At 47.4% G+C, this 13,238-nt stretch overlaps 1 protein-coding gene across 5 annotated transcripts in view; it reads left to right on the forward strand.

The window, feature by feature from the left end:
- The first annotated feature begins 4,554 nt into the window (after positions 1–4,554).
- The window catches only part of LOC139226395 (zinc finger and BTB domain-containing protein 11-like), a 42,861-nt gene continuing 34,177 nt past the window's right edge, over positions 4,555–13,238 (forward strand). Inside the window, exons 1-3 of one of the 5 annotated variants that reach the window (XM_070857139.1) lie at positions 6,429–6,492; positions 9,355–9,440; positions 11,411–11,643. In XM_070857139.1, coding sequence (XP_070713240.1) covers positions 9,401–9,440; positions 11,411–11,643 — 273 coding nt within the window. In that variant the 5' untranslated portion in view covers positions 6,429–6,492; positions 9,355–9,400. Of the gene's footprint in view, positions 5,125–6,428; positions 6,612–6,635; positions 7,690–9,354; positions 9,441–11,410; positions 11,644–13,238 lie in introns of those variants that run through there. The other 4 variants (XR_011587252.1, XM_070857138.1, XM_070857140.1 and 1 more) reach the window with 4 other exon arrangements.

The raw sequence follows: 13,238 nt of genomic DNA on the forward strand, positions 1-13,238 counted from the left end.
TTATGCCTGGCCTGTGAGGTACCCTGAGTGCTGCAAGAGCACCCCTGGAGAGACTGTGTCCACAGCTTATGAAGGGGGTTTTGAGACTCGTGCGTCCCCACAGCTTATGCCTAGCCTGTGAGGCACCTGTGAGTGTCAAACACTCCTAACCCCTTCTTCCCTAGCCTGTGACACACAGTTGAGCGTTTTCGAGGCGCTCCTAGCTTCCCTTACACGGTTCTGACATAAGACTCACGATCAGGAGATGTAATACAATAGAACTGAGACAAGGTGATTCCAAGAGGAACTTTAGGCTTCCAATTTATTTGACAAGGTGTAACTCAACAAACAGCAATACACCAACAAAACAATCCCCCTAAATCCCACTAAAACGGACCCAACGAAAATCTTTACACCAGTTTAGCAGTACAATGCCCAACCTCCCACCTTTCCTGGCCTAACTGAGTTGGGAGTTCTGGGGACCAGAGGTTATACTCACTACTGTGCCTTCCGCAGTCTGGTGGTTTGTTTCTTCTATCTTTGGTGTCTTCGGACACTGGTTTTCCTTCAGTGTTGAGAGGCTTGTGGTTGTGGTTGTTGAATCACGAAGGCAGGGAAAATCATCACTTCTTTTTTCATCCAGTCCGCCTCTCCTGCTGAAGTCGATTCTTCTCATTGGTGGACTTTTTGATTTTGAAAAATGCAGCAGTTTTAGATTTTTAGTTTTTTTTTCCCACTGATCTTAACCTACTCAAGGTTTGAGTGAGTGTTGATTGCATTGGCCTCCTGTAGCCATTGTGCTAGTCTGGCCTGAGCCAGATATTTCTATGCCTGATGAAAAAGGTGTTGGAATATGTATGTGGCATTGTTTAAATGCTAATGTTTTCAAGGGGCAAGTTTCAAGGGTATACAGTTCCCAGACAATTTGATTAGTTCCAATGTCCAAACTGGCCCTTTTGATATTGACTCCACCCCTTTTCTTGCAGACTCAACATACATCTTTTAAAAAATCCCAAATTCGATTAAAGTTCGTAGTTTCTTCCATGTGCACTTTAGGATTTCAAACTTTCTGGTAGATAGTTCCAAATTAAATTCCCTTTCCTATGAGTCCAAACACTGGGTGGGGGGGGGGTCTCCATGAATGCACCCCCTTTTTATCCCCTGCAGGCCTTGTCTGCTCTTTTAAAATTAATTTGTGTCCCAAAGTTTTCCTTCCATCGGTTTCAATTCACAGCCCAGACTGATCCCACAGCTCTTTTCCTTCTGGGTAAAATGAGGGGGTTTTCGTCCTCCCCTACATGGGACCAGTACAAACCGGATGGTCTGCACCTGGGACCTGGGCAGGACCGGAACCAATGTCCTAGGGGGAGTGTTTGCTAGTGCTGTTGGGGAGGAGTTAAACTAATATGGCAGGGGGATGGGAACCAATGCAGGGAGACAGGGAAACAAAAAGGAGACAAAAGCAAAATACAGAAAGGAGATGAGTAAAAGTGGAGGGCAGAGAAACCCAAGGCAAAAAACAAAAAGGGCCACTGAATGAATATAAATGGGCTGCAGGAGGGGTCAAAACTAAAAATCATGGTTTAAAAACTAGTATTAAAACACTCTACCTAAATGCACGCAGCATTCGAAATAAAGTAAATGAGTTGACGGCACAAATCATTACAAATGGGTATGATTTGGTGGCCATTACAGAAACGTGGTTGCAGGGTGGCCAAGACTGGGAATTAAACATACAGGGCTATCTGACGATTCGGAAAGATAGACAAGAAGGGAAAGGAGGTGGGGTAGCTCTGTTAATAAAGGATGATATCAGGGCAGTTGTGAGAGACGATATTGGCTCGAATGAACAAAATGTTGAATCATTGTGGGTCGAGATTAGAGATAGTAAGGGGAAAAAGTCACTGGTGTGTGTAATTTATAGGCCCCCAAATCATAACTTCACGGTGGGGAGGGCAATAATCAAGGGAATAATGGAGGCATGTGAAAAAGGAACGGCAGTAATCATGGGGATTTTAACCTACATATCGATTGGTCAAATCAAATTGCACGGGGTAGCCTGGAGGAGGAGTTCATAGAATGCATACGAGATTGTTTCTTAGAACAGTATGTTACAGAACCTACAAGGGAACAAGCTATCTTAGATCTGGTCCTGTGTAATGAGGCAGGAATAATAAACGATCTCCTCGTAAAAGATCCTCTCGGAATGAGTGATCACAGTATGGTTGAATTTGTAATACAGATTGAGGATGAGGAAGTAGTGTCTCAAACGAGTGTACTATGCTTAAACAAAGGGGACTACAGTGGGATGAGGGCAGAATTGGCTAAAGTAGACTGGAAACACAGACTAAACGGTGGCACAATTGAGGAATAGTGGAGGACTTTTAAGGAGCTCTTTCATAGTGCTCAACAAAAATATATTCCAGTGAAAAAGAAGGGCAGTAAGAGAAGGGATAACCAGCCGTGGATAACCAAGGAAATAAAGGAGAGTATCAAATTAAAAACCAATGCGTATAAGGTGGCCAAGGTTAGTGGGAAAATAGAAGATTGGGAAAATTTTAAACGACAGCAAAGAATGACTAAGAAAGCAATAAAGAAAGGAAAGATAGATTACGAAGGTAAACTTGCGCAAAACATAAAAACGGATAGTAAAAGCTTTTACAGATATATAAAACGGAAAAGAGTGACTAAAGTAAATGTTGGTCCCTTAGAAGATAAGAAGGGGGATTTAATAATGGGAAATGTGGAAATGGCTGAGACCTTAAACAATTATTTTGCTTCGGTCTTCACAGTGGAAGACATAAAAACCATGCCAAAAATTGCTGGTAACAGGAATGGGGGAAGGGAGGACCTTGAGAAAATCACTATCGCTAGGCGGGTGGTGCTGGACAGGCTAATGGGACTCAAGGTAGACAAGTCCCCTGGTCCTGATGAAATACATCCCAGGGTATTAAAAGAGATGGCGGAAGTTATCGCAGATGCATTCGTTATAATCTACCAAAAGTCTCTGGACTCTGGGGAGGTACCAGCGGATTGGAAAACAGCTAATGTAACGCCTCTGTTTAAAAAAGGGGGCAGACAAAAGGCAGGTAACTATAGGCTGGTTAGTTTAACATCTGTAGTGGGGAAAATGCTTGAAGCTATCATTGACGAAGAAATAGCGGGACATCTAGATAGGAATAGTGCAATCAAGCAGACGCAGCATGGATTCATGAAGGGGAAATCATGTTTAACTAATTTACTGGAATTCTTTGAGGATATAACGAGCATGGTGGATAGAGGTGTACCGATGGATGTGGTGTATTTAGATTTTCAAAAGGCATTCGATAAGGTGCCACACAAAAGGTTACTGCAGAAGATAAGGGTACGCGGAGTCAGTGGAAATGTATTAGCATGGATAGAGAATTGGCTGGCGGATAGAGAATTGGCTGGCGAACAGAAAGCAGAGAGTCTGGATAAATGGGTCCTTTTCGGGTTGGAAATCGGTGGTTAGTGGTGTGCCACAGGGATCGGTGCTGGGACCACAACTGTTTACAATATACATAGATGAATGGAAGAGGGGACAGAGTGTAGTGTAACAAAATTTGCAGATGACACAAAGATTAGTGGGAAAGCGGGTTGTGTGGAGGACACAGAAAGGCTGCAAAGAGATTTAGATAGGTTAAGCGAATGGGCTAAGGTTTGGCAGATGGAATACAATGTCGGAAAGTGTGAGGTCATCCAACTTGGGGAAAAAAAACATTAAAAGGGAATATTATTTGAATGGGGAGAAATTACAACATGCTGCGGTGCAGAGGAACCTGGGAGTCCTTGTGCATGAATCCCAAAAAGTTAGTTTGCAGGTACAGTAGGTAATCAGGAAGGCGAATGGAATGTTGGCCTTTATTGCGAGAGGGATGGAGTGCAAAAGCAGGGAGGTCCTTCTGCAACTGTATAGGGTATTGGTGAGGTCGCACCTGGAGTACTGCGTGCAGTTTTGGTCACCTTACTTAAGGAAGGATATACTAGCTTTGGAGGGGGTACCGAGACGATTCACGAGGCTGATTCCGGAGATGAGGGGGTTACCTTATGATGATAGATTGAGTAGACTGGGTCTTTACTCGTTGGAGTTCAGAAGGATGAGTGGGGATCTTATAGAAACATTTAAAATAATGAAAGGGATAGACAAGATGGAGGCAGAGAGGTTGTTTCCACTGGTCGGGGAGACTAGAACTCGGGGCACAACCTCAAAATACGGGGGAGCCAATTTAAAACCGAGTTGAGAAGTAATTTATTCTCCCAGAGGGTTGTGAATCTGTGGAATTCTCTGCCCAAGGAAGCAGTTGAGGCTAGCTCATTGAATGTATTCAAGTCACAGATAGATAGATTTTTGACCAATAAGGGAATTAAGGGTTACGGGGAGCGGGCAGGTAAGTGGAGCTGAGTCCACGGCCAGATCAGCCATGATCTTGTTGAATGGTGGAGCAGGCTCGAGGGGCTAGATGGCCTATTACTGTTCCTAATTCTTATGTTCTTATGCCATTGCTTGGTGGTCAGGAGAGGGGAAGGGGAAGCAGGATTAAAGCAACTTGGGAGTGACTGTAACAGGAGGAAGGAGGAGGCACCTTGGAAAAGATGCCTAGTTTTTCCTTTCACCCCCAATTCCTTACCCCAACAACATCAATGCAAACCCTTCTGTGACTGACCCTAATCAATGCAGATTTGCTGCTGCTGCAAGGGAGTAGATGCAAGTTCACTGATCCGGGTGCCGGCTTGACCCCGGAACGGAAAGCGGCGCGGGCGGGCGGACGGACCGACGCCGAGCTCCGGCCTCTCTTTCCCTGTCACCGGGCAACATGACGAGCGCCGAGAACTACCGGGCCATCGTGCGCTACCTGACGCACAAAAAGCAGCCGTACGCGCCGGGCACGGCCGAGCACACCAAGCGGGCCATCCGCAAGGCGGCGGCGTGCTACGTGCTGCGGGGCGGGCTGCTCTTCTACCAGCGGCGGCGGCGGGACAGCGGGCGGCTGGACGAGCTGGAGGTGGTGGTGGACGAGCGGCGGCGCGGCGACATCTTCCGGCGCTGCCACATCAGCCGCAGCGGCCGTCACTACTCGCGGGATATCACCGGCTCCAATGTCAGCAGCGGCTACTGGTGGAGAGGTGACTGGGAGAGGGGATAATACAGGGGGGCTGGGGGAGAGAAGGAGCAGTACAGGGGGGCTGGGGGAGAGAGGGATAATACAGGGGGGCTGGGGGAGAGAAGGAGCAGTACAGGGGGGCTGGGGGAGAGAGGGATAATACAGGGGGGCTGAGGGGAGAGAGGGAGCAGTACAGGGGGGTTGGGGGAATACAGGGGGCTGGGGGAGAGAAGGAGCAGTGCAGGGGGGGTTGGGGGAATACAGGGGGCTGGGGGAGAGAGGGATAATACAGGGGGCTGGGGGAGAGAAGGAGCAGTGCAGGGGGGCTGGGGGAGAGAGGGATAATGCAGGGGAGCTGGGGGGAGAGAGGGAGCAGTACAGGGGGGTTGGGGGAATGCTGGGGGAGAGAGGGAGCAGTACAGGGGGGGTTGGGGGAATACAGGGGGCTGGGGGAGAGAAGGAGCAGTACAGGGGGGCTGGGGAGAGCGGGGGCAATACAGGGGGGGCTGGGGGGGGAGAGGGATAATACAGGGGGCCCTGGGGGAGAGAGGGGGCAATACAGGGGGCCCTCGGAGAGAGGGAGCAGTACAGGGGGGCTGAGGGGAGAGGAGGGGGTAACAGGGGGGCTGGGGGGAGAGAGGGAGCAGTTCAGGGGGGCTGGGGGAGAGCGGGGGCAATACAGGGGGCCCTGGGGGAGAGAGGGTAATACAGGGGGCCCTGGGGGAGAGAGGGATAATACAGGGGGCCCTGGGGGAGAGAGGGATAATACAGGGGGGCTGGGGGGAGAGAGGGAGCAGTACAGGGGGGCTGGGGGGATAGAGGGTTATACAGGGGGCACTGTGGGAGAGAGGGATAATACAGGGGGGCTGGGGGGAGAGAGGGAGCAGTACAGGGGGGCTGGGGGAGAGCGGGGGCAATACAGGGGGCCCTGGGGGAGAGAGGGAGCAGTACAGGGGGGCTGGGGGCGGGAGGGTGGGCAATACAGGGGGGCTGGGGGAGAGAGAGTGGGAATACAGGTGGGGCTGGGGGGAGGAGGGAGAGGGGCAATACAGGGGGGCTGGGGGGGAGAGAGGGGGCTGGGAGAGAGAGAGGGTCAATACAGGACGGCTGGGAGAGAGGGGGCAATACAGGGGGACTGGGGGGGGGGACAGGGGGCAATATAGGGAGGGCTGGGGGAGAGAAAGGGACAATACAGGGGTGCTGGGAGAGAGGGGGCAATACAGGGGGGCTGGGGGCGAGAGGGCAATACAGGGGGCTGGGGAATACAGGGGGCCTTGGGGGAGGGGAGTCAATAGAAGAGAGAGAGCGGATAGAATTGTTTTATTGGTGTTTGGTGGGTTTTCCAGAGACGTTTGGCACCTGTGAGCTGACAGTTGGTTAATTAGATATTGTATCATTTTATTGTAATATTAAGGTACTGAATGTTCTGAGTGTACTAATATTTGATCCATCTGGTACAACCCACTTGGAGTACGAAGAAAGGTTCTGTGTTTATGACCAGGACAGTTAGTAAGTCTAAAAGAGGGAATAGAGCTTTGTTAGATCATGAATGGGCAGCTGAGACCAGTTGCTTGCAATTCCTGCGCATGTGGGAACTTCAGGATGCTTCTTGTGCCTTGACGTGTAGAAAGTGTCTTATAGAAACATAGAAATTAGGTGCAGGAGTAGGCCATTCGGCTCTTCGAGCCTGCACCACCATTCAATAAGATCATGGCTGATCATTCAACCTCAGTACCCCTCTCCATACCCCTTGATCCCTTTGGCCGTAAGGGTCATATCTAACACCCTTTTGAATATATCTGACAAACTGGCCTCAACAACTTTCTGCGGTAGAGAATTCCACAGGTTAACCACTCTCTGAGTGAAGAAGTTTCTCCTCCTCTCAGTCCTAAATGGCTTACCCCTTATCCTTTGACTGTGACCCCTGGTTCTGGACTTCCCCAGCAACGGGAACATTTTTCCTGCCTCTAACCTGTCCAATCCCATCAGAATTTTATATGTTTCTATGAGATCCCCTCTCATTCTTCTAAACTCCAGTGAATACAGGCCCAGTTGATCCAGTCACTCCTCTTATGTCAGTCCTGCCATCCCGGGAATAGGTCTGGTGAACCTTCGCTGCACTCCCTCAACAGCAAGAATGTCCTTCCTCAGATTAGGAGACCAAAACTGAACACAATATTCTAGGTGTGGCCTCACCAAGGCTTTGTACAACTGCAGTAAGACCTCCCTGCTCCTGTACTCAAATCTTCTTGCTATGAAGGCCAACATGCCATTTGCCTTCTTCAACCTCTGCTGTACCTGCATGCCAACCTGCGTGCCCACCTCCAGCTACTTGAGCTCGAGATCAGGGTTTCTGAGCTTGAGGGGCAGCTGGAGTAACTGCGGGGCATCAGGGAGGCTGAGAGCTTCCTGGATCATACTTTCCAGGAGGTGGCCACCCATAGGCAGAGAGAGTTCAGGATAGTAAATGAGTGGCCATCTGGAAGAGGCAGGAAGTGCAGGAGTCTGTGCCGCTCAACATTCGAGACTGCTGGGAGTGACGACACTTTGAAGGCATGCAGCCCAGACCATGGCACCAATGGGCAAGGTACTGCACAGCGGGGGAACAGCAAAGTCTAAAAATGCAGTCATTATCGGCGATTCCATAGTTTTGGTGACAGACGGGCGTTTCTGTAACCGTCACTGTGAGCCCCGCATGTTGTGTTGCCTCCCTGGTGCCAGGGTAAAGGGACATCACAGAGAGGGTGCAGAATATTCTGCAGGGGGAAGGGAGTGAGCCAGAAGTTGTGGTGCACTCCTGTACTAACGACATAGAGGGCAAGTACGGAGGTCCTACAGTCAGACTTTCAGGAGCTAGGGTGGAAGTTTAAAAAGTAGGACCTCGAAGGCAGTAATCTCTGGATTACTCCCAGTGCCACGCGCCAGCAAGAGTAGAAATACGAAGATAGGATCAATGCATCACTAGAGACATGGTGCAGGAGGGAGGGCTTCAGATTCTTGGGACATTGGGACCAGTTCTGGGGCAGGAGGCACCTATTCAAACGGGACGTGTTACACCTCCACAGGACTGGGACCAATGATCTCACAGGAAAGTTCACTTGTGGTTGGGGAGGGTTTAAACTAAATTGGCAGGGGAGGTGGGCATCAGCATATAGAAGTAGAAAAGAGGATTAGGGTGCATAAAGGAGTGAGTGTTGGATAGTACTAGAGAAGAAGTAGTAGCATATTAGATAGGAGCACACTAAGGAGGACTACGAAGAATACAAAGACAGGGTTAGAGTGCATGTATGTAAGTGCATAAAGTGTGGTGAATAAGGTTGGTGAACTACAAGCACAATTAGCTGTGTGGTAATATGAGGTAGTGGCAATACCGCAAATGTGGCGTGAGGACTGGGTGCTTAATATTCACGGATACAAAGTGTTCAGAAAAGATAGGGAAGGAAAACCGGGAGGTGGGGTAGCAGTACAGATTAGAGAAGACACTGTAGTGTTGGAAAGAAGAGATGTCCTTGAGGGGGGCAAGGACAGTTGGTTGAGAAGCAAAAAGAGCATGATCACGCTATTGAGGGTATTCTATAGGTCTTCAAATAGTGAGAGAGAGATAGAGGAGCAAATCTGCAGGGAAAAGAAAGACTTGGATTTATATAGCACCATTTACGACCGCTGGACATCTCAAAGCACTTTACAGCCAATGAAATACTTCTGAAGTGTAGTCACTGTTGTGATGCAGGAAACATGGCAGCCAATTTGCGTACAGCAAGCTCCCACAAACAGCAATGTGGAAGTGACCAGATAACCTGTTTTTTTGTTAACGTTGATTGAGGGATAAATATTGGCCAGGGCACTGGGGGTACCTTCCCTGCTCTTCTTCGAAATAGTGCCTTGGGATCTTTTACATCCACCTGAGCGAGCAGACGGGGCCTCGGTTTAACGTCTCATCCGAAAGACAGCACTTCCGACAGTGCAGCGCTCCCTCACCACTGCACTGGAATGCCAGCCTAGATTTGTTTGTGCTGAAGTCCCTGGAGTGGGACTTGAACCTACAACCTTCTGACTCAAGCGATTGTGCTACCCACTGAGCCACAGCTGACACTGTGGAAATCACAGAGACGTGCAAGAACTATCGAGTGGTGATATTGGGGGATTTTAATTACCTAAATATCGATTCGTATAATGTTAGACTAAAGGGAAAGGAGGGGGAGGAATTTCTGAAATGTGTTCAGGAGAGTTTCCTTGATCAGTATGTTCTCAGCCCAATTAGGAAGGAGGCATTTCTGGTTCTGGTGCTGGTGAATGAGATGGGCCATTTGGACCAAGTGTCTGTGGGAGAACACTTAGGTAAGAGACATCATCGTATCATACGGTTTAGATTAGTAATGGAGAAAAGCAAGGAACAATCTAAAGTGGAACTTCTAAATTGGAAGAGGGAAAACTTCAGTGGGATGAGAGGGGATCTAGCCAGGGTGAAATGACAGGATAATACAGGTTGATAGACAGGATAATGCAGGTAGAGGAGAGAGATAAATGCAGGAGACTGAAGGAATAAATATTGACATACCGGGGAGTGATAATACAGGTAGGCAGGGGAGTGATACAGGTAGATGGAGTAATAAATACAGGTGTGCAGGTGCAAGGGGGAAGAGAGTATAATAAGTATAGACATACTGAAGCGGGGAGAAGAGAGTAATAATTGAGCTATAGAGGAGTGTAACAAGTGTACATGTACACGACTTGAGGGGATGGAGTGTAATAAAAAACATGGATGCACAGGAGCTGGTGGGACTGTACTGACAATAGATATACAGGATCTGCGGGAGAGAGTTCTGATGAAGGGCATACACTCAAAACCTTGTGATCTGTCTTTTTGCAGATGCTGACAGACCTGTATGTTTCCAGCATTTACAGTTTTAACTTGTTATTTTACAGAAAGGCATTATGTTTCCAAAATATGTGATCTGGTAGCCGTGATGTATAGCTGCCCACAGACAGTAGAACAATTTGTTTCCAAACCCTGTTATTTGATTAATACTGTCCAAACAGCTCCATCCACTACTAAGCTAATTTTGAATTGCAATCTTCGCTGACGTATTGAGGAATAATTGGTTGATCTTATTGAAATAGCATTTTACAACAAAAAAACCTTTGTTTGTGATATGATACTGTGTTCAAACACCTCATCTGCTAAATCATTTTGGAATCCCTCAACACAGTATTAATTAAGTTGTGGTTATTTAAAACATTTTGGCAGAAAAAATATTAATTTTTAATTAAGATTTTACTTAAACGTGGCCCCCAAAACGTACGCTTGCTTGAAACCCCAGAAAAGGTATATGCTTAAAATGTAGCATCTAATTAGCTGCAGGTATTACACTTTGTAGACATACAAACCATTCATACTACATTAGTATAAAACTGTTTGGTCTTTGCACTAATGTTAAAGTTGTGGAGTGTAATTGGGATGTGAAATCCCGAACTAACTTCAAAGCGAAATGAGACCTCCCTCCTCAATTCTCTTCTTTCCAATTTCCGGGCTGGCTTGAACGCCAGATTCAGACTCCAGTTACACAGCAGTGCAACAACACACCAAGCCACAGTTACAGAGTGATAATACAGATATATTTATATGGCTGAAGTTTCTATCGTGTCAGCTGTGGCTCAGTTGGTAGCACACTCGTCTCTGAATCAGAAGGTTGTGGGTTCAAGTCCCACTCCAGGGACTTGAGCACATAAATCTAGGCTGACACTCCAGTGCAGTGCTGAGGGAGCGCTGCGCTGTCGGAGGTGCTGTCTTTCAGATGAGACGTTAAACCAAAGCCCTGTCTGCTCTCAGTGGACGTAAAAGATCCCATGGCACTATTTTAAAGAAGAGCCGAGGAGTTATCCCTGATGTCCTGGCCAATATTTATCCCTCAATCAGCATCACTAAAAACAGATTGTCTGGTCATTATCACATTGCTGTTTGTGCACAAAGTGGCTGCTGCATTTCCCACATTACAACAGTGACTACATTCCAAAAAGTACTTCATTGGTTGTAAAGTGCATTCAGACGTCCGGTGGCCGTGAAAGGCGCTATATAAATGCAAGTCTTTCTTTCTATAGCTTCTGAATTGTTGGTGTTTTACGAAACCATTTAATTTGCTACCTCTCCCTAGTCCCACTGGTATCTAATCTGTATTCTAGAACAGGTTGGGTCAGTGGCCTGGTTGTTAATTGGACAGCTAATCATTTGGGGTAAATTTTTCTTTTTGCTTAATTTGTCAATGTTCTTGGGGCTGAATTGTTTTTTTTTAATGTTTTTATTTAAATAGGAATTTTGAGCCAAATCACAGAGTTTGTCAAACAGTGCGAAGTGTGCAGGTCGGGTGCTGACAAAATCCGCTCTCTGCCAGAAGACCTGCCCCCAGAGCCAGAAATAAGCCAAGGGACCATCAAAATGAAAAATGCTTCAGCCGCAGGTCCTAACCAGAATAACCTGGAAACCAGTGTGGGAGCACAACCCATTCAGAGAGATAAACACTTTACAGGTCAACCCTGTAACCAGGTGAGTATAAAATAACACCTAGTCGAACTTCAAAATGTGGGGTGGGGACGCTTTAAATGTCTTTCTGGAGACAGCTTGCTATCGGTTCCCAGACAGATCCCAATCATAGAAATTTACAGCACGGCAGGAGGCCATTTCGGCCCATCGTGTCCGCGCCGGCCAAAACTGGAGCATTTCGCAATAGTGGGATATTCCAGTTCAAATGAAGAAGTCACTAAGGTTCTCTGTCTCTTCTGCCACTTAGACTAGCAATACATACCTTTTTAGGAATACACGTCAGTGATTTTAACAGCTCTGTACAACTGGCCGAACAAAACTCTTAAAAACAACTGTAAAGGGACCAATGGGAAATAGCACAGTAAATATGCATCTAAAGCAATGGTTTAAAAAAAAATACAACTCAAAGGCCTCCAAGGTTACTAAGTATTTCAAGACCATTTCTTGCCTGATTTGGTTAGTATTTAGAAACATAGAAAATAGGTGCAGGAGCAGGCCATTCAGCCCTTCTAGCCTGCACCGCCATTCAATGAGTTCATGGCTGAACATGAAACTTCAGTACCCCATTCCTGCTTTCTCGCCATACCCCTTGATCCCCCGAGTAGTAAGGACTTCATCTAACTCCCTTTTGAATATATTTAGTGAATTGGCCTCAACTACTTCCTGTGGTAGAGAATTCCACAGGTTCACCACTCTCTGGGTGAAGAAGTTTCTCCTTATCTCGGTCCTAAATGGCTTACCCCTTATCCTTAGACTGTGACCCCTGGTTCTGGACTTCCCCAACATTGTGAACATTCTTCCTGCATCCAACCTGTCCAAACCCGTCAGAATTTTAAACGTTTCTATGAGGTCCCCTCTCACTCTTCTGGACTCCAGTGAATATAAGCCCAGTTGATCCAGTCTTTCTTGATAGATCAGTCCCACCATCCCGGGAATCAGTCTGGTGAATCTTCGCTGCACTCCCTCAATAGCAAGAATGTCCTTCCTCAAGTTAGGAGACCAAAACTGTACACAATACTCCAGGTGTGGCCTCACCAAGGCCCTGTACAACTGTAGCAACACCTCCCTGCCCCTGTACTCAAATCCCCTCGCTATGAAGGCCAACATGCCATTTGCTTTCTTAACCGCCTGCTGTACCTGCATGCCAACCTTCAATGACTGATGTACCATGACACCCAGGTCTCGTTGCACCTTCCCTTTTCCTAATCTGTCACCATTCAGATAATAGTCTGTCTCTCTGTTTTTACCACCAAAGTGGATAACCTCACATTTATCCACATTATACTTCATCTGCCACGCATTTGCCCACTCACCTAACCTATCCAAGTCACTCTGTAGCCTCATAGCATCCTCCTCGCAGCTCACACTGCCACCCAACTTAGTGTCATCCGCAAATTTGGAGATACTACATTTAATCCCCTCGTCTAAATCATTAATGTACAATGTAAACAGCTGGGGCCCCAGCACAGAACCCTGCGGTACCCCACTAGTCACTGGCTGCCATTCCGAAAAGTACCCATTTACTCCTACTCTTTGCTTCCTGTCTGACAACCAGTTCTCAATCCACGTCAGCACACTACCCCCAATCCCATGTGCTT

The sequence above is a fragment of the Pristiophorus japonicus genome, chromosome 16, assembly GCF_044704955.1.
Source record: "Pristiophorus japonicus isolate sPriJap1 chromosome 16, sPriJap1.hap1, whole genome shotgun sequence".
Lineage (NCBI taxonomy): Eukaryota > Metazoa > Chordata > Chondrichthyes > Pristiophoridae > Pristiophorus > Pristiophorus japonicus.